This window comes from Malurus melanocephalus, unplaced genomic scaffold (genome assembly GCF_030028575.1).
Source record: "Malurus melanocephalus ecotype Western Australia unplaced genomic scaffold, MMel_1.1 scaffold_712, whole genome shotgun sequence".
Taxonomy (NCBI): domain Eukaryota; kingdom Metazoa; phylum Chordata; class Aves; order Passeriformes; family Maluridae; genus Malurus; species Malurus melanocephalus.
Window position 1 is genome coordinate 62,658 of NW_026623944.1, and position 26,084 is coordinate 88,741.

Below are 26,084 nucleotides of genomic sequence, written 5' to 3' on the forward strand. Positions count from 1 at the left end.
GGAGAGCTGCGTGTGGCCCGGCTGGCTGCCGCGGCTGCGGCCTGCGCCCCGCTTTTCCCGATCTCGCCGGTGCGAGTTTCTGTGCTGAGGCAGTGCTGTCCTCGGGGCGCCGTGTGCGGGGCCCGCCCGCGGTGAGGATGGGAACGATTGGTAGCAGGTGCAGGGGTCGCTTGTCACGCAGAGAGCGAGCGAACGAGCGAGCGAGTAACCCACCGGCGCTGGGACCGTCCGGGAGTCGTCCGGGCCTGGCCGGACGGTTACATAACGCCCTGCGCACGGAGCTCTGCTGGGGACAGGGGACGGAATCCTCCGGGCCTTGGGATCCGGGCGGGCGGGGGCATCGCGGGAGCTCATCTCCGCTTTGCGCGGAGAGCAAGTGTAGAGGACCGTATTTCTCTTTATATGTGTTGTTCGCAAGATAAAACAATTCTAGGCAAGCACTGCATCCTTTCTGGTGTCAGCAGTCGTTCAGAATCTTTTCGGTAGCGTCCGTATGGAGCTGTGCTACTGCGTCTGATATCTGTATGGAAATATGTTCTGCGTGTTGATAAATTCTTCAGAACTTAATAGAAAGTATAATATAATATAGAGGAGGGTAACTGTGTTGTCGACTTAGCTGTTGTCTAAAAGTTTCCGTGGAGAAAATCGTTACTCCTTGTGATAAACGGTTTACAGATCCTTCTCGGTTAGTGTATCAGTGTACTCCTAAAGTAGAACGTCAGCATAACAGACAGTTACCACGCTTAGAAAAAGCTTTCTTAAAGGTAACTAACTAAAGGCTCTGAAGTAAAGCCTCACACCCTTGCGCCAGCATCTTTAATTAGCAGTGTCAGAAGCATTTCTTTTACACTGTGTATGGTCACCTGTTACTTTATCCTCAGGTGTTTTCTGCCTTATCAATACTGAAAATTAGGTTGTATTCTGTTTTTCTAGGGCCTCTGAAAGTAGAACATTTACAATCTCCAGCATGTTTCTTCACTTTTTTCCTTTATGGAACAACTGTCATAGCTTTTCTTCACAGAAGGGAAACAGACCTATGATTACATTTCTGAAAGCGGTCTGAAAGTATCTTGCTGTTTGCTCAAGAGGTTTGATTATTTCTGTTTGCTGTTGAAGTTTCAGTCAGTGTCTTCTGTGTGCAAAAATTAAGAGAGCTGCTGCTTTTTAAAGATAGTTGTTGTGGTTTTCCTTTTTCCCCCAAATATTAATTTATGTTGTGCTCAGTAGTGATATAAAACTCAGTATAGATTTTATACTGACTGATGGACCAAGATGAATAGGACACTTTTCTCTAGGTTGTATGGAGTAGTTTTGGTGCTAAAGTATGCTTTTAATAGTAGTGAAGATAAAATCTGAAGTATTACTTTGGTATTTCAGAACTGTAGTGACTTAAAACTGCTAAGTGTTTAACGAATTAACATTGCTTGCTATTTTTTTTTTTTTCTTTTCTTCGTAACTGTTTTTTTGAAAATGTTTCTCTTGTTTTCTTCCAGGCTTAACCCTACAGTTCTTCTGATTGGGAGACCAGAAGCTCAGGTGAGATAATGCTGAAATCTTTATACCTTTGTGGAAAACTTCCTGTGAAGCTGTTGTGAGATTTATTGGAAAGAGTGTAGAAGTTTCTAATTGTTTTGTTTTCTTCTCTTCAGTGTGAAAACAAATAATGTTTGAGAAATGAGGATTAATTCAGAACAGAAAACGTGTATGCTATGGTTAGCTGGTTCCCATCTTTTGAGGATCTGTTTTCTCATTGTTTGAAACTTGTTCAGCATCAGGATAAAGGATAACGACTCTATGGATATACAGAATTTTTCACCATGGTAAAACTCGCCAACCCGCTGTATACAGAGTGGATTTTGGAGGCAATCAAAAAGGTAAAGAAGCAGAAACAGCGTCCTTCAGAGGAGAGGATATGCAATGCCGTGTCATCTTCGCATGGTTTGGACCGCAAAACTGTTCTGGAACAGTTAGAATTGAGTGTTAAAGATGGAACTATTTTAAAAGTCTCTAATAAGGGTCTCAACTCCTACAAGGATCCTGATAATCCTGGGAGAATAGCACTTCCGAAGCCTCGGAACCATGGCAAGTTGGATGGTAAACCAAACGTGGACTGGAATAAACTTATTAAACGGGCAATTGAGGGCTTGGCTGAGTCTAGTGGCTCATCCTTGAAGAACATCGAGCGCTTTCTGAAAGGTCAGAAAGATGTATCTGCATTATTTGGAGGTAGCGCTGCCTCCATTTTTCACCAGCAATTACGATTAGCTGTCAAACGTGCTGTTGGCCATGGTAGGCTCCTTAAGGATGGACCTCTGTACCAACTCAATACTAAAGCAACCACTAATGCTGACGGGAAGGAGAGTTTTGAGTCTCTTTCCTGTCTCCCTCCAGTGTGTCTCCTTCCCCATGAAAAGGATAAGGTAAGATCCAGTTTCTGTGTGGTCGTTTTCTTGTGATTGCTGAAATGTGTCAATATGGAGTTGCTGTTTGAGGCCAATGATCTTGAATCTGGTATGTTAGAAGTTAGAATTATTAATGTGTATTTAGGGTCCCTCTATAACCAAATAYATAAGCATGAGAGGAAGTGTAATGGATTGTAATTTATACTTTGGACCAGGAAATTGCAAATGAGCTACTGTGGGGAATTTACAATACTTCTGTACAGTGTAACTGAATGTATGGTAACAGGCTTACTATAGCTGTGTTAGCAAAACATAGTAAATAAGTCTCTCTTTACTTCCTACCCACCCAAACCATTATGTGATCTAGAGAGCATGGAAGTGCTGGAATGAGCACTTAGGGACTTCTAGCACCCTGCCCCTCCCTCCCATTTAAAATGTAAGTTCATTATAAAAAACGAAGTATTTCTCTGTTACTTTCAATTATTTTTTGTGGTTTCTCCCTCTTTTCTGCCATACTTCTGCATGCCTATGGTCACTGATCCTTCACTCCAATCTCAAAAGGAAGTTGGAGTGAAACTCATACCCAGTCAGTATCTTTTTGGTTTTTTTTCTGTTACTGTGAATGGAGAGTAAAACAGAAACTTGTCTTTTTATTATTGAAGATCATTTTGCCAGTGATTTATACATTTGCGCTGCTAGTTTCTAGGACATCTAGAGTGTGAGAATTTTTTTTTTCTATTGGCAACAGATACATTTTTCAGCAGAGTGGGAATTTTTTTGTCATTATAAATATCCTGTTAGGGGATGAGTTCTTTGGATGCGTCCTGCTCATGGTTTTTGAAGTAATTTTCACTCTCTGATGAGAGATGCTTTAATGATCTGTTAGGATTTGAAGACTTAAAACTGCTGTAGTCTTCTTCCTAAGGAAAATAAAATCTGCACAGCTGCTTTATCACTAGTAAAGTTTCTCTGAAATTCTAACTGTGGGAGCTTTACTGTGGATACAGTACTTAACTGGTCAGTGTGTTGTGCTGTGGGCTGGCGAAATGTAGGAAATAAGTATGATTAAGATAAAAATTCCAGCAGCTCCCTCTGTCCTTTTTTCAAGTGTTCTGTCTACAAATGTTTCCTATGTGAATCTCAAACTTTATATTTGAAATCAGCATAGCTGTAAAATGTAATGAAAACTGGTTATATATAAACACACCTGGCAAATGAGGTGGCTGGATTGAGAGTGCTGGTAACAGTGGATGATAGTAGCTTTGCATGTTATTAACACAGTATGTTTCACAACCTATTCAGCCTTCTTGTGATGTGCTGAAACTCAGGAGCAGCTTGATACTTTTTGGGATGAATTGTTCCCTGCACTTTTCTTAAAATCGTGTAAATCAGAGTGGTGACTGGTAGCACAGGCTACTACAACTACTGAATTTTGTCTGGGATTTGTTTTTTGTCCCCCTGGAAAAATATAAATTTTTCAAGGGATTTTTTTCTATAAATTCTTTTGGTTTTGTGTGTGTGTGTGTGTGTGTGTGTGTGTGTGTCTGTGTCTAACCCTAGATTTCTGCTCTTCATGTAGCATCTCTGTGCTGTGTAACCCAGGCCGAGTTTTGTATTAGTTTCTTAAGTAATTTTGAAGATACGGTGTTAAAACGTGTGGGTTCGTTTAGAAGCTAAAATGTGAGTTGCACTGTTTTTTAACTACTTGTGTTTTGGACAAAACTCTGAACTTGACTTTGGAGCTGTTTCTGTGATAGGTGACAGGCTAGTAAGGTCCACAATCCATATGCCTGTTGGGGAAAAAAAGGAGGGATAAAGGTGCAAATTGTTGCAGTACCTAAAATTGTGACGGAAGAAAAGATGTTTCATTTCTGCCTGTTGGATAGTGTCAGGCAAGCACTATCCCTTCGTCGTAGCTGGAAGTGAGGAAGTGTAGGTGTCAGGCCTCCTGTATTAGGTCAGCCAAAGAGATAAGTGTTCCACTGAGTCACAGCTGAAGGGAATGAGCATAGCGTACAATCTAGAGTAAAAAAAATAAGTAATGCCACCCTGTAACAGTGTAATTTTGGCCGTAATTTTTCCCTGATAAATAGGCATTAAAGATTACTTTAAAATATGATGTCTTTTCTGTTTCACTTTGTCTGTAATTGCTACATTTGCAGACTGAAGCAGGATTTTTACTTTTTAAAGGTTTAGGGTTTCTTTTAATTAAAAATAATGTTTTCTAGTATTGCTTCAGAGGAACAGTTATTTTTAAAAATGCTTTTTTTCTGAGGCGGGAGAAAAAATCCTTTGTTGCTACTTTGGAAACCATAACTTATACTTAAATGAATGTCAGGTATCTTTAGATAGATGGGGACAGAATTTATTTTTCAGCTAAACAAAATCAACCATGTTCCTGTTTTAACCTGTGCTGGCTACTGAGATGTCTTTGGGAATAGAAAGGCTTGACATGAGTGTTCAGGAAAAAAAATGTGCAAGTATTTTGATGAAATTTGCTGGGATCTTTCACCACAACTTAAGTTTTCAGCTTAGGGTTTCATGGTGGTGTGTTGTTTGGTAGGTTGTTTGTTTGTTTGTTTGTTCTGATTGTGCCAAGTGCTGTAGAGATGATTTAGGAAGTTAATCTTATTCCCACTGACACAATGCATCTCTGCCACAGCCGTTGCAAAGAAAAAAAAAAAGCTGGGAGTTGTCTTCCTGAACAGTTCCCGTGGGTACAGCAGCATTTATTTATAGGGCTATAGTATCAGGTAGTTCAAATGATATCATGTTGGCAGTGTACAAAAGTGTAACTGAAAAGCATCTTATTTCAGAAAGTTGGTACTTGGTGACAAATAAAGCAATACTCATGAGATGATAAACACAAGATAATACTGTCTAGGTAATAAATAAAGGTCGTGGCATATTAGTACCTGCTGAAAATTTTAATCATGTCTTTTAGTCACTACAAAACAAATGGTTTTGAGGTTATAGAAGAATTATGACTGTGTATTAATGGCAATACTTTCTGCAGGGTATATCTTCCTTTGGAATCATTTAGCATGATTTAAAAATTTTGTAGTACAATGGTCAAACTATTCGGCCACAGCTTGAATACTAGCTTTAGTCAGAAACTAATGAATATGTGGGAGATACGAATGTAGTACTTGAATAAAACTTAGGGCAAACTCTGTTACCTTACTAATGCAGTAGTTTTTGATAAATGCTAAAGCTGCTACTCCCGAATGCTAAAATACCTTATGTTACTAACCTGCATATTCTGTTTGTCCATTCAGTGTCAACGAAAATAGTAGTAAAATATAAAAAAAAAAAAAAAAAAAAAAAATTTATAATTTGCATGCATGACTTTTGCAACGTGGCTGCAGTTAATAAGGACTACTGTCATCAGACAGCAAAATGCCGTGCATTCTCTCTCTCACTATCCCCCTTCCCAGTGGGGTGGAGGAAAGAACTAGAAGAAAAAAAATTAAAATTAATGAGTTGAGATAAAGACAGTTTAATTAAACTGAAAAGAAAGGGCAAATAGTAACAATTTTGGTAAAATAATTAAAATATACAAAACAAATTATGCACAAAGCAGTTGCTCACCACCTGCCAACTGATGGCTTGACAATCCCTGAGCAGCAGCCCCCAAACAGCTTGTCCCCAGTTTATGTACTGAGCATGACACCATATGGTCTAGAATATCTCTTTGGACAGACTGGGTCAGCTGTTGGGGCTGTGTCCCATCCCAGCATCCTGTGCCTGCCAGCCTCCKGTAAACGCCCTGCTCGGCAACGACTGAAACGTTGAGTGTCTTATCCGCAGTATCCTTCTTCTACAAAACAGAACACCGTACACCTACTAGGAGAAGAATTAACACTATCTGAGCCAAAACCATGGCAACTGTTCAGTAGTTAATATAGTATGACTACAGTGCAAGAATTACTGCACTGCTATGAGACTACTAGAACACAGTAATGTTTAAAATTGTTTGAGAGCAAAGAGGTCTTTCCTGGTATGCCACTGTGAGCAAGTTAAGCTGTAGTAAGTTGCAGGTCTTAAGGCTGGATGCCCTACAGATGCCTTGCACTGCTTTTGTTTTGCTGACACTTGTTAGAGAACCCGGGTTAATAGGCTGTAAGAATTTTTGTAAAATTCTTCTTATTAAAAAAAAAGGTGAGGTATCAGCTGAGAAGTGGCAATAATTACTATAAATGTTGTAAGTTTCCAGAGCATCTGAAATTTGCTCTCAGGACAACAGTGGGACTGTTTCTTCCTCAGTTAGAAGGAAAATACAGGTGGTATTACCTGATCTCCGTTTACACTGTCCTTGAAACTGTCAGTTAAAGCTGGCTCTGGCTGTAGTAACCATAAGTAAATGTCTTAGTATTGTCCTGTAGGACATGTGAGAGTATAAAGCCAAAATTCTGGAAGTGCTTCCTGGAAAAAAAAAAAAAAAAAAAAAAGAAGAGAGAAACTTCTGTGGCTGAAAAGTAGGAGTAATATTTAAAGCAGATTCCCTGTGCTGCTGTCTTGCATGTTCCTTAGGATGTGTCTGTTTCCTAGTTTTGTGTTGCTATTTAAATCTGTTGGTACTTACGAATCACTTTAACTGTGGGCTGTTATACATAGAGCATCCTTCAGGCCTTCCCTCTTGCCCGCAGTAGTTCCAGGTCCCAGTGTGCACTCGTATCTTTTTAGAAAGTTTGAATGCTTTGAGGGCATCATAGTTGTTTTGAAGGCCTTTAAGCATGCAATAGCTATTGCTATATTGTGCCTGTTTAGAGTTAGTAATTATTAATTCCATTTCTTAAATGAAAGAACTGCCTGATTACTAGTAAAGAAGTTATTTGTGGATTGATTTATGTGGGGTGGAGTACATAAATGATCTGCAACCAGAACATTGTAATTACATATTGAGAGCTCACCCATCTCTCCAAGGGCGCTTTTCAAGCTTAGGCTCCCAGCTGGAGGAGGATTAGGATTCACTCTCTTCCAGCTGGTTCTGTGGAAGAGAAGTCTATAGTTCTGTCTAAAAAAACCTTGTGGTTGATAACAGATGGCCTCCATCTGTACACCGTGTAACTCTGGAAACSCAAGTGCTAAAAAATTGCTTTGAACTTTATTTACTTGATTAGAGAGCAGGTGAAATAGCTCCTAGTAAGTGAACAAATGTAAGCAGGTCCTAAATGTTAGTGCCATGGACAGCTCTGAATGGATGATGTGAGCTGATGTATTTAGTGTGGAATGGTGTTGAATGCTACCAAGAGGGACTCTGGCGGTATCTGGAGTCATGATAACCTAGAGGCAAAGCTTGTTACTGTGGGAAGACATCAGATGTTCGATGAGTACCTGTGTCAATGGGTACTACTGTGGAGGGGGTCTTTTTAACAGTGTTCTCTTGACACAATTTCAGCAGAAGTAGAGTGTAAGATAGCTGGTTAGAAAGGAGGAGACTAGTCCAGTATGTTGGCTGGATCACTGTTGTCTGTCCTTTCTGTCCAGTAGATTATTGACAGACATGGAATGACACATATCAGAAGTAGTTTGGTTAATGAAGGAACTGTATTTACTACAGAGCTTTAAAGTCTAGTCAGACAGAAGGAGAGTGGATGATGGAGAATGTTCATTAATAAACAACAGCTTGATTCTAGTGTTAGCTTTGCTATATAGGAAGGGAAGAAAAAGCAGAGAGAATGAGGATGGGTAATGCTGTCCCTGCTTTTGTCCTAGTTTCCCAGCGATTTTATCTTAAGTCATGGTGGTGGCAGGCAAAACAGTTAAAAAGAAATAGTTGTTAAATGCAGTACTGTCATTTTAGTTGAAAAATAGGTTCCATGTTCTTAAAAAAAGTACAAATACGCAGTCAATAAAATCTGGTGAACAAACAGATTCTTTTAGGGATGCAGCTACTCTTGAGGTAAAGCAGTGTACAGTATATAAAGATAGAATAATTACTTGTATGCACAGACATTACTTAGGCGTTAAGAAAAATCTCATCCCCYGAGTAATTTATTATTTCTAGGAATTGGAGTCAAAATTGAAGTTCCATAKATTTTGTGAAAATCGAAGTAATGTGGAATGCAAGTTTTTTTTTCCACTGAGAGGAATTAAGATTTTAGCCTGCTCTTGATTTGAGGGGTGTGCTTTTCTTTTGCAGCTGTGGAAGTCTATGACTTCTGAGAAGTATCCTTTGATCTAAAATAGAGTAATATAATCCTTTGTCACTCCCAAGGCAGCATATTTTATTTTCTGGAAAATTATGAAGGTGGGACAAAGTGTAGGAGAGACCTCACAGGATATAACTTGGGTAAAGAAAAATTCAGTAACTTGAACTGATAGGTTCCTAAAACAGTGTCAAGTGAAGAGAGTTTCTTTATACTGCAAAGAAGGAAATTTGAGCCACTCTTCCCCCCCCCGTGTCTGCACTCGGGAGGTCTTGGCATGTGATTCTGATTGTGAATAACAAATCTTGAATCGTTTTAATCCTCTGATTAGAGCACTTGTTAGTTCTGGGAAGATTATTTAACAACTGACTGTCTAAGCATTTCCAGTTGATATTCTGTGAAGTTTTTACCATGTGCATATCTGATAGAAAAAGAATTTCTTCAGTTTGAATGTCATCCCCAGATACTATTCACATTGCTTTTTTGTGTTGGTTTCCAGATGTCAATAATCACTGCATAAAATTCTGCCTGTATGTACCTCACTAATGTCCTAGCTATTGGCCTTCATCATTGCCTTTACTCTTGCAGCAGCGTTTCAGGTTTTTATTGTATTAGTCCATCCTCAAACAGAAAAAACAGTGATGCTGTTTAAGTGACCCTATGTGTTTTGTCTTAGGAAGAGTTATGCATTTCATGCTTGTTCCTGTCTTCTGTATGCTATTTTATCTTTTCTCCCTTATATTTGTTGTAATATAGTCTCATGTTTTAGGCCATCATTCTGCCTATAAGTATGTTTCTTCCTTTCAAGTGAGATTCAACAAGTGAATTTGAGACAGTATCCATTTACAAAGGCAAACAAACATGTGTGGTGTAGTAATAGCTTTACTTGGATGTATTAAAATATATTTAACATTGTTCTCTTGAGCACAAACAGAATTTTAAGGAATTTACGTCTTTATTCTCTTCGTATTTTATCTTCACCATACTGTCTGGATGGAGCATTAAGGGTTGTGATTTGGTAACTTACATAGAAGAAGGATTAGTTATTAACCACTGTTGCTATATTACAGAATAGTATTTCCTAAATTCTGCAGTTTTCTCTGCATGCAACAAAAAAGCGCACACGACTTGTAAAATTACTTTGACAACATGAAATTCATTGGTTCTGATTTTACGGAGGCATGCAACTGAATCAGTTTTCTTCTCCAGCCACTGATCCAAAAGACATGGAATCCAGGCTTTGTGATGCCCTGCTCGCTGAAACATGTTTCCTCATGTTTTAAATATTTTTTTTTTTCATGAAGTGTAGGTTGTACTTGCCCTCTGTCTTTTCTGGTTCATCTGCTCTTTACAGTAGTTTCAGCTTTGGAGGAAGACCTTTGCAACAGAATAGGCTGTTTAAAGTGAGGAGTAATGATTTGTCACTTGTTTAAAAACAAACGCACAAAAAAGCATTACTTAGTGTGAATTCTGAGAAGCCATCTACCATTCCTTCTAGAGGGCTTACATTCACGGGGTCCTAAAGGGCAAAGCAAAAAAAGAGTTGGTGTGAGTGTGTTATTTTTTTATGCTGGTTTAAATTCTATACCCACTTGATCCCAACCACAATGACAACCAGAAGAATATATGTCATGTTGGGACAAAGACAGTCCTGCAAGCCCCAGATGGTATTAAAACGTCTGTAAAGTGCATTAACATTACTGATGGTGACCGTTGTGACACCATGGCCTGCAGACTTGGCTGTGAGTTTGGAGGCATTTCCTACCTCACTTTCCCTAAATTAAGCAGGTGAGTTGACAGAAACTGGGATGGTAAAATTACTACACACATACGCTTTTTCCATATGCACTTCTCTGTAGTCGCCTTTAGGAGGTGAATCTTTAAGGCATATTTGGTTTCTAGATACTTTGTATAGTAACAATATGTGCTGAGAGGCTGGCAGGCTGTAAGGCACTGTCAGTCCAATTTGTTCTGGCTCCCTCCCTCACTGAATCTGGTGACATCACACAGAAAGATGTGCTTGCGAGCAAAACAGCAGAAGGAGTTGAATGTCTGCCAAAAATTTGCAGTATGAAACTGAGCTGCCTGCTTCCAGCCTTGTTTTCATGAATCTTTCATTGTGTGCTTGCATTTTTCACTTCCCAGCATGTTCTTTGCTGAACAAACACAGCAGCAGTGAAATCTTTCCAGACTTAGCATAMCTCTCTCACACAGAAGCTTTGGAGGAGTAGCATGATCTCCACATTCAAAATTGTTCCGATTCAATTAATTATTSTAAAACATTTTGAATTCCAGTAGATCCTTCCCTCAAATTGTATATGTTTTGGTTTTTTTTTAAATATGGTAAGGTGTTTGCTTGCAGCTTGTCAGGGGTGGTAAATACATGAAACACTGAAGCTATGAAGGGTAATCTTTGATCCGGTTCTTCGAGACGTACACAATGCTTACATGTGGACATCCAAATTTGAAGCACTGTGGGGATGAACAAGGTATGCACAAATACTGGCTAGAACAGATAAGAAAGACCATCTTAGGCTGTTGCTGGTCTATAAAACACTCTTTGATGAAGTAAATCGTTGATGAACTTCCTGCAAAAGATGTGTGAAATAATACTATGTCTCCCTTGAAAAGTTGCATGAGTGTTCCAGCTTTCCTTTCAAAAGGCAGAAGGTAAAATAATTTGTGAAACCTTGATTCCAAAGAAATTAAAGCACTGACTGACCCTTCATACACAGGGGTTTTTTTTTCCCCCGGTAAACTTCATACTGACTGGAAGCAGCTAGTTATCTAGCACCTGGAGTCCAGTCATAAACAAAAAGAGAACAATTTGTGTGCCATCAATCCCTTCTCTCTGTTAAAAGAGGATGGGGAATCCCTGCACTGCTGATGTCAGCTAATGTTTCTGTGATGACTATGGCTGGAAAGATACTGCCTGTGGGCTGCGAAGATGCCAGCTTCCCCCTCCGGCTTGGATATTAACAATTTCTCTATTGGCATATTTTTATTGTATTTTAAAATTAAATGTTGTGTACATTTTTTGCTCTGGAAACTATAAATCACAGGCTTTAAATGTAGAATTGAGTTAGAAAAAGTTCACTGGATAATGAAATTCAGCACTTAATGTTAAATTAGGCCATCCATTCTCTCTTTATTAGTTGATCAAGTACCACTTTAAAACAACCAGTTATTGCACTTGCTGCTTCTTTGCTGAGGGAGTTGTAGAATATCAGTCCTTAAAGTTAAAAATATCGTGCTTTTTCTAGGCCAAATGTATTGTTGCCTAGTTCATATCTATTTCGCACTTGGCTAGTGTTGTGTTTCATCTTAAGTATATTTTTTCCCTACACGTTTAACCCCCTAATAACTTTTTCAGAGAGAGCACACCTTTTTACCTGCTTGTGATTGCTAAATAGCATATTAATATAATTTTTTTCAGGAGGATTATATTTTAGTTTTTCGTAAGTGTTAATAGTTGTACAGTTTTTGTACTTTGGAGTGCCAACTTCTCACAATGTGAGAACAAAGTAAAATATGTGAGCCATGATGTGTATTACATCATATTTATGTGATATATACATGTCTGTTATTTTTTGTAGTACAATTTGTTCCCTTGGGATACTCAGTGCTCTTATTATCTGTTCTCACAGCCGGTTGCTGAACCAATTCCAATTTGCAGTTTCTGCCTTGGTACAAAAGAGCAAAATCGGGACAAGAAACCTGAAGAGCTCATCTCTTGTGCTGACTGTGGCAACAGTGGTAGGTGACCATTTACAGGTCTGCCGGTGTTAACCCCTTCCCTTGAAATAGAAGAGCTCATACACTGCCTGCTGCTGCCTCATGCACAGAGGGGGTATGCATCTAGTAAGAATCTTGCCACTTAAGACCAGGGAGTCTACTGTATGCATGACCCAGACATGTGAGGAACCTGGTTTACAGTACAGTACAATACTGTTAGTTCCGCTGAATCTTACGCTTCCAGAGGGGAGACAGCTCAGTTAACGTAGCACAAATAATTCATTTGGCTCCTGGAAGTGTTCTTTAAAAATGTGACAATAAAGACCAGTTTCACTGTGTTTCTCAATTTGATTATGAATAATTACTTTTGTGTCTTTTGTATGTGGGCCTGCCATTTGTTGTCTAAGGCATTGGTTTGTGTTATAAGTAGATGATAAATAGAAGCACCTAAAAATAGGAGTGTCTGGATAATCAGAATTCTGCATGGGAATACATAATTGATAAAGTAGTCTCTCTGTGAGCTATCTGTGAACATTAACAGGAGTATAATGATTTTATCAGCAATTTTTTTTGCTTTTTCTCTAGGTCATCCGTCCTGTTTGAAGTTCTCTCCAGAGCTGACAGTTCGAGTGAAAGCCTTGCGATGGCAGTGTATTGAATGCAAAACATGCAGTTCCTGTAGAGATCAAGGAAAAAATGCTGTGAGTATAGTGGCGTATAGATTGAATGAATAGGATACAAGTTTTGTAGCTGTTAAGTTAAAGTACAAAATAAAATCATTTTAGAGGCAAATATCTGCAGCTTTTACTTTAGTCTGGTAGTCTTTCTGAGACCTGTGAAATACTTGAATCATCTGTAGCTGAAAACTATGTGCCTATTCTCTGAAATAGTGACAAGTTAATGGAGGGCTTGATGCTGATGCACATGTAAAGAGGCATTAATGTTGTCTGTCATTACCAGGACAACATGCTATTTTGTGACTCCTGTGACCGTGGCTTTCACATGGAATGCTGTGATCCTCCTCTTACCAGGATGCCAAAAGGTGAGGACTTTGTGATGAAAAGGATGATTTAAGATGGTGGTGTAAGAGATCAGTGGCTAGGCAATGCTTCCACTTATTTGGTCTCCCTTTAGCTACATTTTGCTAATTTTACCTTTCTGGTATTAGAAACCAAAGAAGGGTCAGAAATTCACACCCATGTTTTCCACTGTCTCCTGTTCCCTGTACATTTCTCTCTGGGAAGGGTTTTGAAAGAAAATTCTTGAGGTTTGAAGGAATAGAAGTGATCCCTACAGATTAAGATGATCATATTTCATTTGCATGCATAGCCTTGTACAAAAGAAAGAGATGACTTCTGTGGTTTTGAAGTAATATGTTTTTGTACAGTAGAGTCTTCAGACAAAGGAACTTCTGCTTCCAATCAGAAAGCAGATTATCTATGGAAGATTCTTCCTTGGTAGTTAGAAGAAAGTTTTCTTATGTGAGATAGTTGGAAGTTGTATAGTTGTAAGCAGATGATGGAATAATTAACCATTAAGTCGTGATTTTCTGATGATATGCTGACAATTAAGGAGACTTCCTTTGTGTTTGAAACTATTTGGGGGCTGGGGAATATTAACAGGACTCGAATTTAGATTGTTGAAGCATACACATAATTCTTCTTAAATGTTTATGTGATAATCAGTGCCTTTGGTACTGTTTCTACGCTTAATCTCTGAAGGCCTGTAGACTGTATTTCTCCCTTTTGTCCTATATAAATGTCTTTTGCATTTGCTGATGGGGACTTGTTTCTTATAGGTATGTGGATATGTCAAATATGTCGACCACGGAAGAAAGGAAGAAAACTGTTACAGAAGAAGGCAGCACAGATAAAAAGACGCTATGCTAACCCAATAGGACGCCCCAAAAACAGGTTAAAGAATCAAAATACAACGTAAGTCTCTATAAGGAAGAGTAAGATCTGAGATTCTGTAGGATGATGGGTATTTCTGAAGTCTCTGGTCTATTTTGTGAGAAGTTTTCTTTTATGATAAAGAGCTGTTCATTGTTCTTTAATACAGAGTTTCTGAAAAGGGCTGTGAAAGACTAGAAGTAACCTCAGTGCTTCTTTTGGCCAAGATTTTTGAGTCTTTGTAATAATTTACTATTTATTTTTGAATTATTCCTTGTGGTCACAGATGGATTTTGCTGTTCGTATGATCTGTTTTGCTGGGTGGCTCCTTGTTCCATCATAACTGTCTTTATGTTTATGAAGAACCCTTTCTCTTGTTTAAAGAAATTAGGTGATTACAATAAAAAAGAAATTATGTAATTACGATAAAGCATATGAGGTTGTTTGACATATATTTAATCTGACACTGCTGCCAGGAAATATTTGGCCTCCTTTTGCTTCCATTCTACATGTTTCTGCATTTGTGGAGAACTCGGTTGTGCTGAGACAGATTGTGTTGCTGCAGCCTTGTGATGGTTGTTGTGGGGCAGCTAGCTAGTTGTCAGGAAATTGGATTTGGGTGGGCGGGAATTCTTTGGATAACTGTTCAGCCAAAGCAATTTCTTTGAACTAAGATTGCTGTGCAGTGCTGGTTGTGATGCAGCATGATGGACTCTTCAGAGTGTAAAACAGGAAAGGAGCATATCACAAGAACTTCTGTTTTGGACATCAGATCAGCCTAAAAAACAGTTGGGCCACCACCACTTGATTTTAAGCAATAGCACCAAAGGATGTTCTGGAAAACAACCTTACAAAATTTAATGCTTCTAGAAACATAGAGAGAGTGTCTCTATTATACATGCTAATTTTTTTTTCAGTCAGTACAAAACCTTTGCATAGAAGAGCAGTCAGTAGAACTTGGAGGACAAAAAGAAAAGCCAGCCATCTGATACTGCTGTTTTATCTCTTTTAATTATTATTTAATGATTGATTCACAATTTTTTGTCTTTGTTTCATCATTTCACTTGCCAAATATATCTGAATTGTGTAAAGATGTGTAGTTTGTCTTCTTGGGAAAAAAACTGCCTATTTCTATCCTTGGTAGCTGAAGACTGTAGATAAAAATAGTCAGTCTAGGGCAGTCTTTTTGAGAAGCGTTGAATACTGCGTTATCTTACAGAATCATAGAATCGTTTAGGTTGGAAAAGACCTCTAAGATCATCAAGTCAAACCATTAACCCAGCATCACCCAGTGTTCACCACTAGCCATATTCCCAAGCCACATCCACATACCTTTTGAATACTTCCGTTTCAATAGTTTTAAAATTTACAGCCTTCAAGATGGCAGCTGGTTGGAGAGCAGCACTGTTTTCAGCTGACTGTCGGTAGTATAGGTTCTTAGGTAATACCTGTGTCCCACATATATTAACTTTCTGTGGAATTCTTAAAACAATTTCCTATCAGTACAAAAACTGGCAAATGACAAGTGTAAATGTTTAATGATTGCATAAATTGAAGCCTTCTGTGCAATGTAGTCATTCTGGTTACCGATTTTAAAATTTTATGTTACGTTCAATTTGGTGAAAATCTATTGTTTATACTCAAATTAGTTTGACATAATGTTCAATGTCGAGAAAAATAGTACAGTATTTCTACAGAGATGTTTAAATTCTGGCTTCTCTAGGGTGCACAGACCCTTGACAACTCCTGTGTTGTTAAATTCTTCGGCTCACATTCTGTGTGGTTGATAAATATGTTAGAAAAGACGATAGGCCACTTCACAATCTGAAACAAACCACCTTACCAAGTTTTTTGACAGTATCTATCCCCTTTTCATCTATTAGATCAAAAGGTCCTTTCAGCAAAGTTCGCACTGGTCCTGGTCGGGGTCGGAAGCGTAAGATGGCTCTGTCCAGCCAGTCAGCATCATCAGAAGGAGGATACCTGGAGCAGACAGATATCTTGGACTTCTGCAGAGATGGGAACAATACCTTGAAGTTTAACAAGAAAACCAAAGGGCTTATAGATGGTCTTACGAAATTCTTCACTCCCTCCCCTGATGGACGAAAAGCTCGAGGAGAAGTGGTGGACTATTCTCAGCAGTATAGGATCAGGAAAAAGGGTGCCAGGAAATCTAGCACTTCAGAATGGCCCACAGGTAAAATTTTTCACCCTGCCAATGTAAGTATCCTGTATGCCAAGCAAATGTTCAAAGGCTAGAATRCTGAAGTGACTGGAATTGTTAAAGGCTGGAAACTTGGAGCTGAAAGTTAACACTGAGATGCAGTTGTCTTTGGTACATTTAGGTAGAATACCAACATGAAAAAGGAAATGGTCCTAGAGACCTTAGCCTCTTTATATATGATGGCATGGTGTGATGAGGGGTCAAATGACTGCAGTAAGGTAGAATGCTCTTTGGTAAGGAGATKCTTGCAGACAGCCGTAAGAAATGTGCTAAATAATGATACATTTGAAAGAAATAACATAGGCAGCCAGCCGTTTATGAAAATTAAGAGCAGCAAGGTAGAAGTATGAAATGGAAAATACATAAGTAATACCAGTCTGACAGACCTATGCTATAGGCTTGTGAGCAAACGTTTCTTAATTTTCTCAGCCATAAAGGAGCCTGTTCGTGCGGCTTGGCATCTTCTTGCCGAAAAACATCCTTTCCCCTTGGAATGCTGTTCTGCCTTCCTTGGTTTCTTTTTTCTTTTCTCGCTTAAGACATTATCTATGACTTAACCTGGCTGGTGCTTGAAGGACAGCAATGTCCTTCAATGCTTTGGGAGTGAGTTGAAGTGTCTTGAGGGTTTTTTATTTGGGTTTGTTTGTTTGTTTTTGTTGCAGGGGTGTTTCTAAGGTGATGAATGTAGGTGTCCTGGTTTTGATTTTACCATATATGGCATTCAAATAGTTGTAATCCTTATTTGTGAGAGATAGGCTTAGTTGTAAGCCATTTGTTCCTTCATGGTACTATGAATATCTAGGTGGTGACATTTGGACCTGCTTAAATATAGGACAGTACTTCTTACATGATCCCAAATGTAGAACTTGTTCTTCCTTTGTGGCCCCAAATCTGAATAGAAAATCCTATCCAAAAGTACCGGCACAGTGTGTGAATACAGCCAGATGTTGTTTGTCACTGCACTAAAAAGCAAATACTCAGTTGTAAATGAAGGTGAAGACAATTTACTCTCTCATTTACAGACAATCAGGATGGCTGGGATGGAAAACAAGAAGCTGAAGAACGTTTTTTTGGAAGCCAGGATGTCTTAAGTGAAAAAGACATGGAATTGTTTCGAGATATTCAGGAACAAGCGCTGCAGGTAAAGTTAAATTTTCAGTGTCTGGCAGTAAGTACCGAATCTTAAAAAAAAAAAAAAAAAAAAAAAACAAATCTAAAATTGCCTGCTGTAACGACCAAGTAATGACAAAAAATACAGACTTCTGATGAGTCAGTCTGTCACAGAAGCTAATGTGCTTGGTTTCTGCTGTTTGAGAGTAATGGAGAACTGACTTCAAGAGATCTGAAGGATAATACAAATGTGAGCCTAAGAATGTAAGAGGGCTGTGGATTTAGTCCTCTCAGAACTGTTAAATAGCTGGTAAAACACATGGACTGAAAACAGTAAAATATGAGATGGTTTGCTAGCGGTGTGGGTCACATAGTAGTTAATGCATTCTTTTTCTAGATAACTTTAACTCCTTATGGAACAGGATAGGGCATTGCTGTTTGTGTCTGTGTGCACATTAGTAGATGATTACCAATAGAGGTTGCTATTCCTTTTCATCTAGAGCTCCACAAAATGTGGGTGCCTAGGGTTAGATCCTTAGGTGACTTTTACCTATACCACTCCTGCTTAGAAAGCTTAGCAGATTGTTCATTTGGAGTGTTAGCTTTCAAACCCTAACCCATTGTTCTGGGTACAACTGTCTCATTCTGCTAGCATAAATTTGCATATAGGTAATTCACTGGTACTCCTCACATTAGTTTCTGACCTCCTGCATGAAATATTCTCATTTATTAATAACTTCAGTCCAGGTGGTTCGTATTATAATGCAAGGCTATTGGAAATACTTGGATTTCTATAATTATGTGAGTGACAGTCTTCTGAGATAAAATCTTCATGAGCTGAGAAAGCATTTGCTTTTTTTTTAAAGCAAAGCATTTGGTTTCCTTACTTTTAGTTGCTGTAAAACATCAGTTACCATCAGAGGTACAGAGGAAATAAAGTTTGTATAGGTAGTTTAAAAAACACTCTTCTTTTCTATTTTTTTTTTCTCCTAATAAATGTGAGGTTCTTCTTTAATTCTTCAGCACATGTGATGATAAGCAGGTAGCCACATCCTGAATATTGTTTTGGTAGCTACTGCATTCACAGTAGACCATCTAGTCCTAGAGCTGGCAAGACACTGTGTGATGTTAAATGCTTGCATATTTTAGTTTTTAACCTCAAGAGCAGTTTATGTGTTTCCATTCTTAGCTATTGAAATAACAAGAAAATTACGACGAGACTCGAAAAAGATTGTGTTAAACTTTGCTGTGTACTAATTTGCATTTATGACATGCAACACTGTGAGTGGTAGTGGAGATATGTGGTATGAAAATGTTAGTACTAATTCTTTTTTTTGTGAATCACATGGTTGCTTTAAGTGTGACTGGCACTGGCTTTTAGTGTCAGAAAGCAGTATCTACATTTTCCTGATTACCTGTGAGTTTGGGTAGGATGAACTGTAGATAAAAACATTCTAATTTATTTCATCTTAGAAGTCTTTCACTTGGAAATTCATGAAAGCTTGGGCTTTTTTCCCCTTGCATAGAAAGTAGGGGTGACGGGGCCTCCTGATCCACAAGTTCGCTGCCCTTCTGTTATTGAATTTGGCAAGTATGAAATCCAGACCTGGTACTCCTCTCCATATCCACAGGAATACTCAAGGTAGGATTCTTCTCTGTCATCAGTGTTTGATGGAGTACAGCTTTCTCCAGGCATAGAAATCTGAACACATTTTGGTGTCTGAAATGCTACATGCTGTGCTACATGTATAGTTGCTTTGATGTTCTGTTGCTTAAAACTTTGCAAATTGTCTAAACTGCAAACTATTTGACCTTTATTCAGAAAGAAGAATGACTTACAAGGGCTATAGCTAGACGAAGCAAATTAAGTGAAGTTTTTTATTCTGTCATTTATTAAGAACATGTGGTTGGTCATGAGGAATTATTCTAGCTGTACAAAGACATTCCTGCCCAAGTTAGAGTATGTAAATGGAGTTAAATGAGAAGAATTTTGGGATATTTGCATTCCAGTCATTTATGTCAGTGTAGTAGGTTAAACAGTTAAAGTCAATGGGTAGGTGGTTATGTGACCCATCACTCAAGGCTGTGATGTGACGATGAGGGAAAGAAGGGAAAAGGGACTATTTATCTCATCCATCCTAGCATCACTAGTGCAAAACTGGAAGGGGTTACTGTTTTTCTTCCTAGGATTTTAATCTATTTTAATCAATTCCTACTAACATAACTTAATAATGTAATTATACAAGACATTAAGGGCACTTTTTAAATACACGTTTGTTACAGAATAAGTGTCATGACTAACTATGGTAAGGTGGTTTTGCCTCATTAGCACATACAAAAGATCAGTGTATACTGGGTTTTTATCAAGTTCTCTWTCCACGGGAGTGAGGAATTTTATACAAAGTCGTTATTTTCGGTCTCTGATATTTCCTTGTCTTTGCTTACAGGCTACCTAAGTTGTACCTTTGTGAATTCTGTCTAAAATACATGAAAAGCAGAACTATTCTCCAACAGCATATGAAAAAATGTGGCTGGTTTCATCCTCCAGCCAATGAAATTTACAGAAAAAATAATGTATCAGTCTTCGAGGTAAGTTAGTAAATTAAGCCACTCACTTTTATTTATAAAACAGGGTCTTTAGCACCTAATCATGTGATACATTTTTCGTAGTCCTAAATCTTCATTCTTAAAATACCCAGCTGCCAAGAGTGAAGAACAAGAAGCAAAGTCAGTAGGAGCTGACTTTGTGTATTGATTATTCATCCATAAAACACAGAAGACTTACTTTGTAAAAATTTGGGGTTTTTGTTTTACAAAAATTAGTTTTAAGTTGTCTCTTAAGCTATTGAATGTAACAGTGACTTGGTCACAGACTTTATTCTGTGGGAATTTTAAGTCTTTTGAGAAAGGACTGTGACAAAGAGGTCTTCTCTTATGTTTAAGACATTTCAAATGTGTGGGGARACTCAGGTGAAACATGTCCTTGCATAACAGCAGATGGAGTGATAAAACTTTTCCTCGTGTCTCTAAGGTTGATGGCAATGTCAGCACTATCTACTGCCAGAATTTGTGCTTGTTGGCCAAACTCTTCTTGGATCACAAGACTCTCTATTATGATGTGGAGCCATTCCTTTTCTACGTGCTGACACAGAATGATGTTAAGGGCTGTCACCTTGTTGGCTACTTTTCCAAGGTAAGTATTTGGGTATATACAGTTTGGTAGGGTGAGAAATGCTGCTTTGGATTCTTTAAATTGCTGTAATTTAGGTTCCTGCATTTTGTATAACAAATGATGTAATTCGGAGACCACCAGTTAGTAAATCCAAGTTCCCTATAATATTTGATAGCATACATTCACTAAGGAACCTCTACTGCAACTGGTGGTTAAAAAAACTTTTCAAATTACTTCCTGCTCTTGGTGGAGATGAGGTAGTTCTGTTTGTGAGATAAACTGAATTACCAAGTAGTTCTATCTCACCATTTGTTCTGTAAATATATTGTTTTCCAAACCAGTTTGGCAACTTTGCACCTGATTTGAAGCCTTTTGTTCTTTTGGGAGGAACAGGCCCAAGATTTCAGATAGGACTTCTCTTGAGATTTTTATCTTGAATTATTTCAATTATTTTTAAATACCTTTTTTTTAAACTTGTAATATTCAGAACAGCAGATTTGAGACTGGGTTTTAGTATGTTACGGTTGTAATGTTTAAGGATTCACTGGAATGCTTCAGATTTATTCTTGGAATTTATTTTCTCTGCAGCCCATATTCTTTACTGTATGCTGCTATCTAAGCAGAGGTTTACGTCAAGTTTTCGTTCTTTTTTTCTTTTCGGAACTGAAATGATGGTAATTAGAGTTTTAATATTGTCTCTTTGAAGTCTTTCCTTGGCTTTATTGTTCCTAAGAAACTTTGACTGTGGCTTCCTATCATCTCACTTTTTTTGTATAGAACTATTTACGCACTTTTACAAAACAACTTGTACTATTTCTCACTGGTCTGTTTTTTTAATATGATGCTTTTTTTTCCAACAGGAAAAACACTGCCAACAGAAGTACAATGTTTCCTGTATAATGATTCTTCCACAATACCAGCGTAAGGGCTATGGCAGGTTCCTAATTGACTTCAGTAAGGAACTTTTTCTTTACTCTTTTTAATCTTTCTTCTCATATTTTAAAGGACTTAGTAGTAAAACGGTTATTTTTCAAATTAAAACACATCTCAGGACAAAGGCTTCTAAAACTCACAGAATCACCTGAATTTCAGAGTTTACTCTTTTTGTTGGAACTTCCATTCTAAAGGCAAATTGATCATTTTTCCCTTAATTCCAATGTTTTCTGTGTAAGGAGCTTAAGGTAGAAACTAAAGTCATGTGTGAGTATAGTGATTATAGCAGAAGTTAGTCTTGTGCATGTAGTTCCTTGTGCAGAAAGCCTGCTGTAAGACTCCATGGTCTGTGAAATCTTTAGCAGCTTGATTGGGGGAATGAGTATCTTAAGCAAAAATGTCTTGCATTTTAATTTAGCTTTGAGAGCCACAAAACCAGGCCTACTTAAGCTCTGAATACTGAAATAATTCTGAGATTTGTACATGTCTCTCAGGAAGGTAATGGGAAACTTTCCCCTTTAACTATATGTTATTTATTATGCCTAGGGCAATCTAATACAGCCCTCCCTGTGGGCATACATATCTTGGAATTAAGTGTCCAGAGGAAAACTCTACTGGTAGAATCACATCAGAATGATTCTGCTGGYAAATACCTTCGTGCAGATAAGTTTTTGTTCTCCTGAAAATATTGATTAAGCAGAAGAAGTCAAGKATGTATCTTGGGAAATCAATAAATAAGGATTATATTAGAAAAGAAGTGAGAAGGCATCTTCCATCCACCTGCCTTTGTCACACTGGGTAGAATATGACCACTCAGCCTTTATTGAACCTGTGCAATGTATCACAGTTTTAAATTAATGAAATCTCTGCAAGTAGAGCTTGGTACTCTTCAGGCCCTGAAGTTTTACAGTAGAGAATTTTCAAGAAAATTATTAGTCATACTAGTTTTAGGATGCTAAAGTATGCTTTTCCGCTGTCATTTCCAAAATTGCCGTTGCAATTGTGCTTCAGGCTTGGTGTAGCTTCTCAGTAGGCACCTGCTGCCATCTAGTGGCAGTGCCTGGAGTCAATGGCTGATGGCAGCAGAGTTCACAAGTCTCATACTCGATCATTGAATAACAAAGATCAAAAACTGCCCCGACGACTCGTAGTATCCTTCAAAATTCTCATCTATATCTTGTAGGCAGCACTCAGCTATTTTACGAGCCCTTCGTGGAAGCTGGAGTGGAAACAGAAGCTAATGTTTTGAAACTTTTTTTCTTGTATATCTTTAGGCTATTTGCTTTCAAAGCGTGAGGGTCAGGCAGGATCACCAGAGAAGCCCCTGTCAGACTTGGGACGCCTGTCATATATGGCTTATTGGAAAAGTGTAATATTGGAGTGCCTTTATCATCAACGTGACAAGCAATTAAGCATCAAGAAATTAAGTAAGCTGACTGGAATCTGCCCTCAAGATATCACTTCCACTCTGCATCACCTACGAATGCTTGACTTCCGTAGTGATCAGTGAGTATAGGAGTTCTGTTATTATCCCAATTGCCTTCAGATGTATTTCCTTGAAATTTAATGGTGTTTGAAGACAAGTCACATCTAATAAGCTTGATTTTTTTTACTAAAGACTTCAGTGTCCAAATACTGTCTTTAGAGATTCCGGTACTTATGGAAGTATGTGCAATGCAAAAATCGTTCAGTGCCAAAGCTGGCTCAGATGTCTAGCTGTGTAGCACTCCAGATGTGGAATTTTGAGTAATTTGCTGCTGTGAGAGACAGCAAGCTGGTCTCTTGGTCATGTTTTCTTGGGATCCCTCAGCAAAATCAGTCTAATACACTCACAAAACAGAGCAAAGAACRGCAACTTCCCTTTGGTAGAGAGAGATCTGCTCTTTCTTTTCAGTCAATGAGCAGACAGTTGTTTCCATCTTTTTTTCTATGTCTCAAAAATACCATAAACTGTGTGGATTACCATGGAATGCTTGAAGAGTGGGACGGGTAACTGGGAGAGACAGAGTGTGTTGGTATAGAATAAAGGTGGCCTGCTTGTTCAGCTGACAAGTCAGCTGAAATACTGGGAATTATTCTTGTTTCAGACCATAGCATTTTGGGGAGTGGGGTTGTATTCTACTGTATTTTGTGTTAAAGTTGAAACTTGCTTGGAAGACTTGAGAATAGTTTTACATCCTCATCTCACAGTATACCTGTAACTGGTGATATTTCTCTCAGACCCCTAAACAAAATACACTGTCATAGTAGGACTGCAACTTTTTTGAGCAGCCCTTTTATTTCTCTTGGGTGGCTTTTAACTTACATTGCTCATTCCCTAAATGGCACACCTTTTGTGCATAATAAAAATGGTACTCTGCAGCGGAATTTTACCCATGGAAGGATAATGGCTTCACCATTAACAAGAAGTGGAAAGAATTTAACATTTACTCTGTTCTGAGATGCTTTCTCCAGTAGTCTGAAGGTACTGCAAATTGTACCATTTTAATGAGTTTTCTGTTCTCTCTGAAGTTACTTGTGGCAGCACTGAGACTATACAGATTTTTCTGTAATATATCTGTTTCACATGGCAGCATGTACAGTATGTCACCTGTTATTGATCAGAGTATTATTGCTGTTCAGATTTGTGATCATTCGTCGTGAGAAGCTTATCCAGGAACACATGGCAAAGCTTAGAACTAATGTCCGACCTATCGATGTGGATGCAGAATGTCTGCGTTGGACACCTGTTATAGTTTCCAACTCAGTTGTCTCTGAAGATGAAGAAGAGGAAACAGAGGATGGGGAAAATGAAGAGCAACAAAAGCAGAAAGAAAAGGATCCAGAGACCAGTGTAAGAGTGAATCTCTAATTTCTATGTGGTTTATACTTGATGTRGTTTATGCTTTTGCAGGCAGAGCTACCGAAATTTCAAATGAGAAGCATGTGCATTTATCATAATCATAAAAAGCAATGCAGTTGTAGTTAGTTTATGTACCTTCATGGTTTCAGATTAGAAAATAAAAGCAGAGAAAACATCGAGGCATAGTCTGGAGAACAGTCGCTGAAAGGGCTGCACTCCTGTATCRGGTGACGAGCGCTGACTAGAACATAAAGAGGCAAATTATTTGCTGTTACTGTATTTACATTAAACTAATTGTGCATTTTATTGGAAAAATATCTTCAATTTTTTCTCACTTTTTTCTTGAATATTGCACCAATACTCTGTTTGAATGTAGCAAGGTGAAGTTAGCATTCTAGCACACCAGTGAGTGGCTGATTGAAGTAATTTGTTGGGAAACTAATTGAAGTATATTACCACCTATCAGGAACGGAGTAGCAGGTAGCACTACTTGAATCTCTTAAAGGTTGAGTCTTATTTTTTAATCTCAGATTCTTAGAAGTAATTTTTGGTATACTTTTCAGAATTTTTGCAGAAAAGCTTTTTTGTGGAATCAAATTCAGAACAGACATTTTTGCTGAGATAGGAAGTGTGAAATCTATTTGTTTTTATTTAAATCAGGTGGTAAAATCTGTGTCATGGGAAAAGAAAGAGCAAGAGCCTTACTCACCAACAGAGAGTGAAAAAAAGCCAGACATTATTGCTCCAGCCAATTCTGCACGACCAAGCAAGCACATTTTTCCCCTGGATAGTCTTCCTGCAAACAGTCAACCATCACGAAGAGGTCGATGGAACCGCAAGAGCAAAAAAGTTCATGAGCCCTTTTGCGAGAAGGAGCCAGTATTGTCCATTGAGGACAAAACAGCAGTTCCCAGTGGACGATGCAGTGAATGTGAGGAAAAATCAGCAGCCTCACAAGGCCGGTGCAGTGACTGTGAGGAGAAGTCAGCAGCCTTGCAAGGAAGATGTGGTGAATGTGAGGAGAAATCTCCAGCCTCGAGAGGCCGATATGAAGATGAGGAAAAATCTGCAGTTTCCCAGGGACAGTATGGCAAAAGTGAAAAATCTGCCATTCCCCGTCGGCGGCACAGTGAAGGTATGGAAAGGTGGAGGGGGCAGCTGAAAAAGAACACAGAGCCCCTGAAGTGCAGATTCCCAGAGGACTGCGACAGATTACCCCGGCGCTACAGTGAGAGTGATAGGGCACTTCTGAGGTGTTTCAGTGAGAGTAGTGAAGAGGAAGATGATGAGCCTGTGAGTCCTCGATCAAGCTCTCCACCTGTCCTCACCAAGCCAACATTGAAAAGAAAGGTGGGTGCCTTATTTCTTGTTTCTGACTACGTTATGTAGCCAGTTTTGTCAGTATGTTGGGGCTTTCTGAAGGATGGTGCAGTTCATGAGGTTTCTATGAAGTATACAGGGAGTTCCAGACCTCTCTCTGCAGGGTACTTCCTGCTGACTTTTTCTAGTGATGTTTCCAGTTTTCTGGTGAATCAGAGGTGGTAGGACTTTGAGGACTTTTTAATTCCACCTTCTATCTTGTGCTTTTGATTTTTTTCTACCTTGGTTATTAAAGTTTTACT

The 26,084-nt window shown here is 38.5% G+C and overlaps 1 protein-coding gene across 1 annotated transcript in view; it reads left to right on the top strand.

Annotated features, from left to right (window-relative positions):
• The window catches only part of KAT6A (lysine acetyltransferase 6A), a 35,761-nt gene that overhangs the window by 496 nt on the left and 9,181 nt on the right, over positions 1 to 26,084 (top strand). Inside the window, exons 2-16 of the mRNA XM_057384489.1 lie at positions 1,494 to 1,536; positions 1,650 to 2,420; positions 12,202 to 12,310; positions 12,875 to 12,990; positions 13,250 to 13,331; positions 14,088 to 14,223; positions 16,065 to 16,378; positions 17,428 to 17,546; positions 19,042 to 19,157; positions 19,963 to 20,104; positions 20,547 to 20,708; positions 21,548 to 21,641; positions 22,895 to 23,126; positions 24,243 to 24,453; positions 25,123 to 25,812. Coding sequence (XP_057240472.1) covers positions 1,818 to 2,420; positions 12,202 to 12,310; positions 12,875 to 12,990; positions 13,250 to 13,331; positions 14,088 to 14,223; positions 16,065 to 16,378; positions 17,428 to 17,546; positions 19,042 to 19,157; positions 19,963 to 20,104; positions 20,547 to 20,708; positions 21,548 to 21,641; positions 22,895 to 23,126; positions 24,243 to 24,453; positions 25,123 to 25,812 — 3,126 coding nt within the window. The 5' untranslated portion in view covers positions 1,494 to 1,536; positions 1,650 to 1,817. The remainder of the gene's footprint in view (positions 1 to 1,493; positions 1,537 to 1,649; positions 2,421 to 12,201; positions 12,311 to 12,874; positions 12,991 to 13,249; positions 13,332 to 14,087; positions 14,224 to 16,064; positions 16,379 to 17,427; positions 17,547 to 19,041; positions 19,158 to 19,962; positions 20,105 to 20,546; positions 20,709 to 21,547; positions 21,642 to 22,894; positions 23,127 to 24,242; positions 24,454 to 25,122; positions 25,813 to 26,084) is intronic.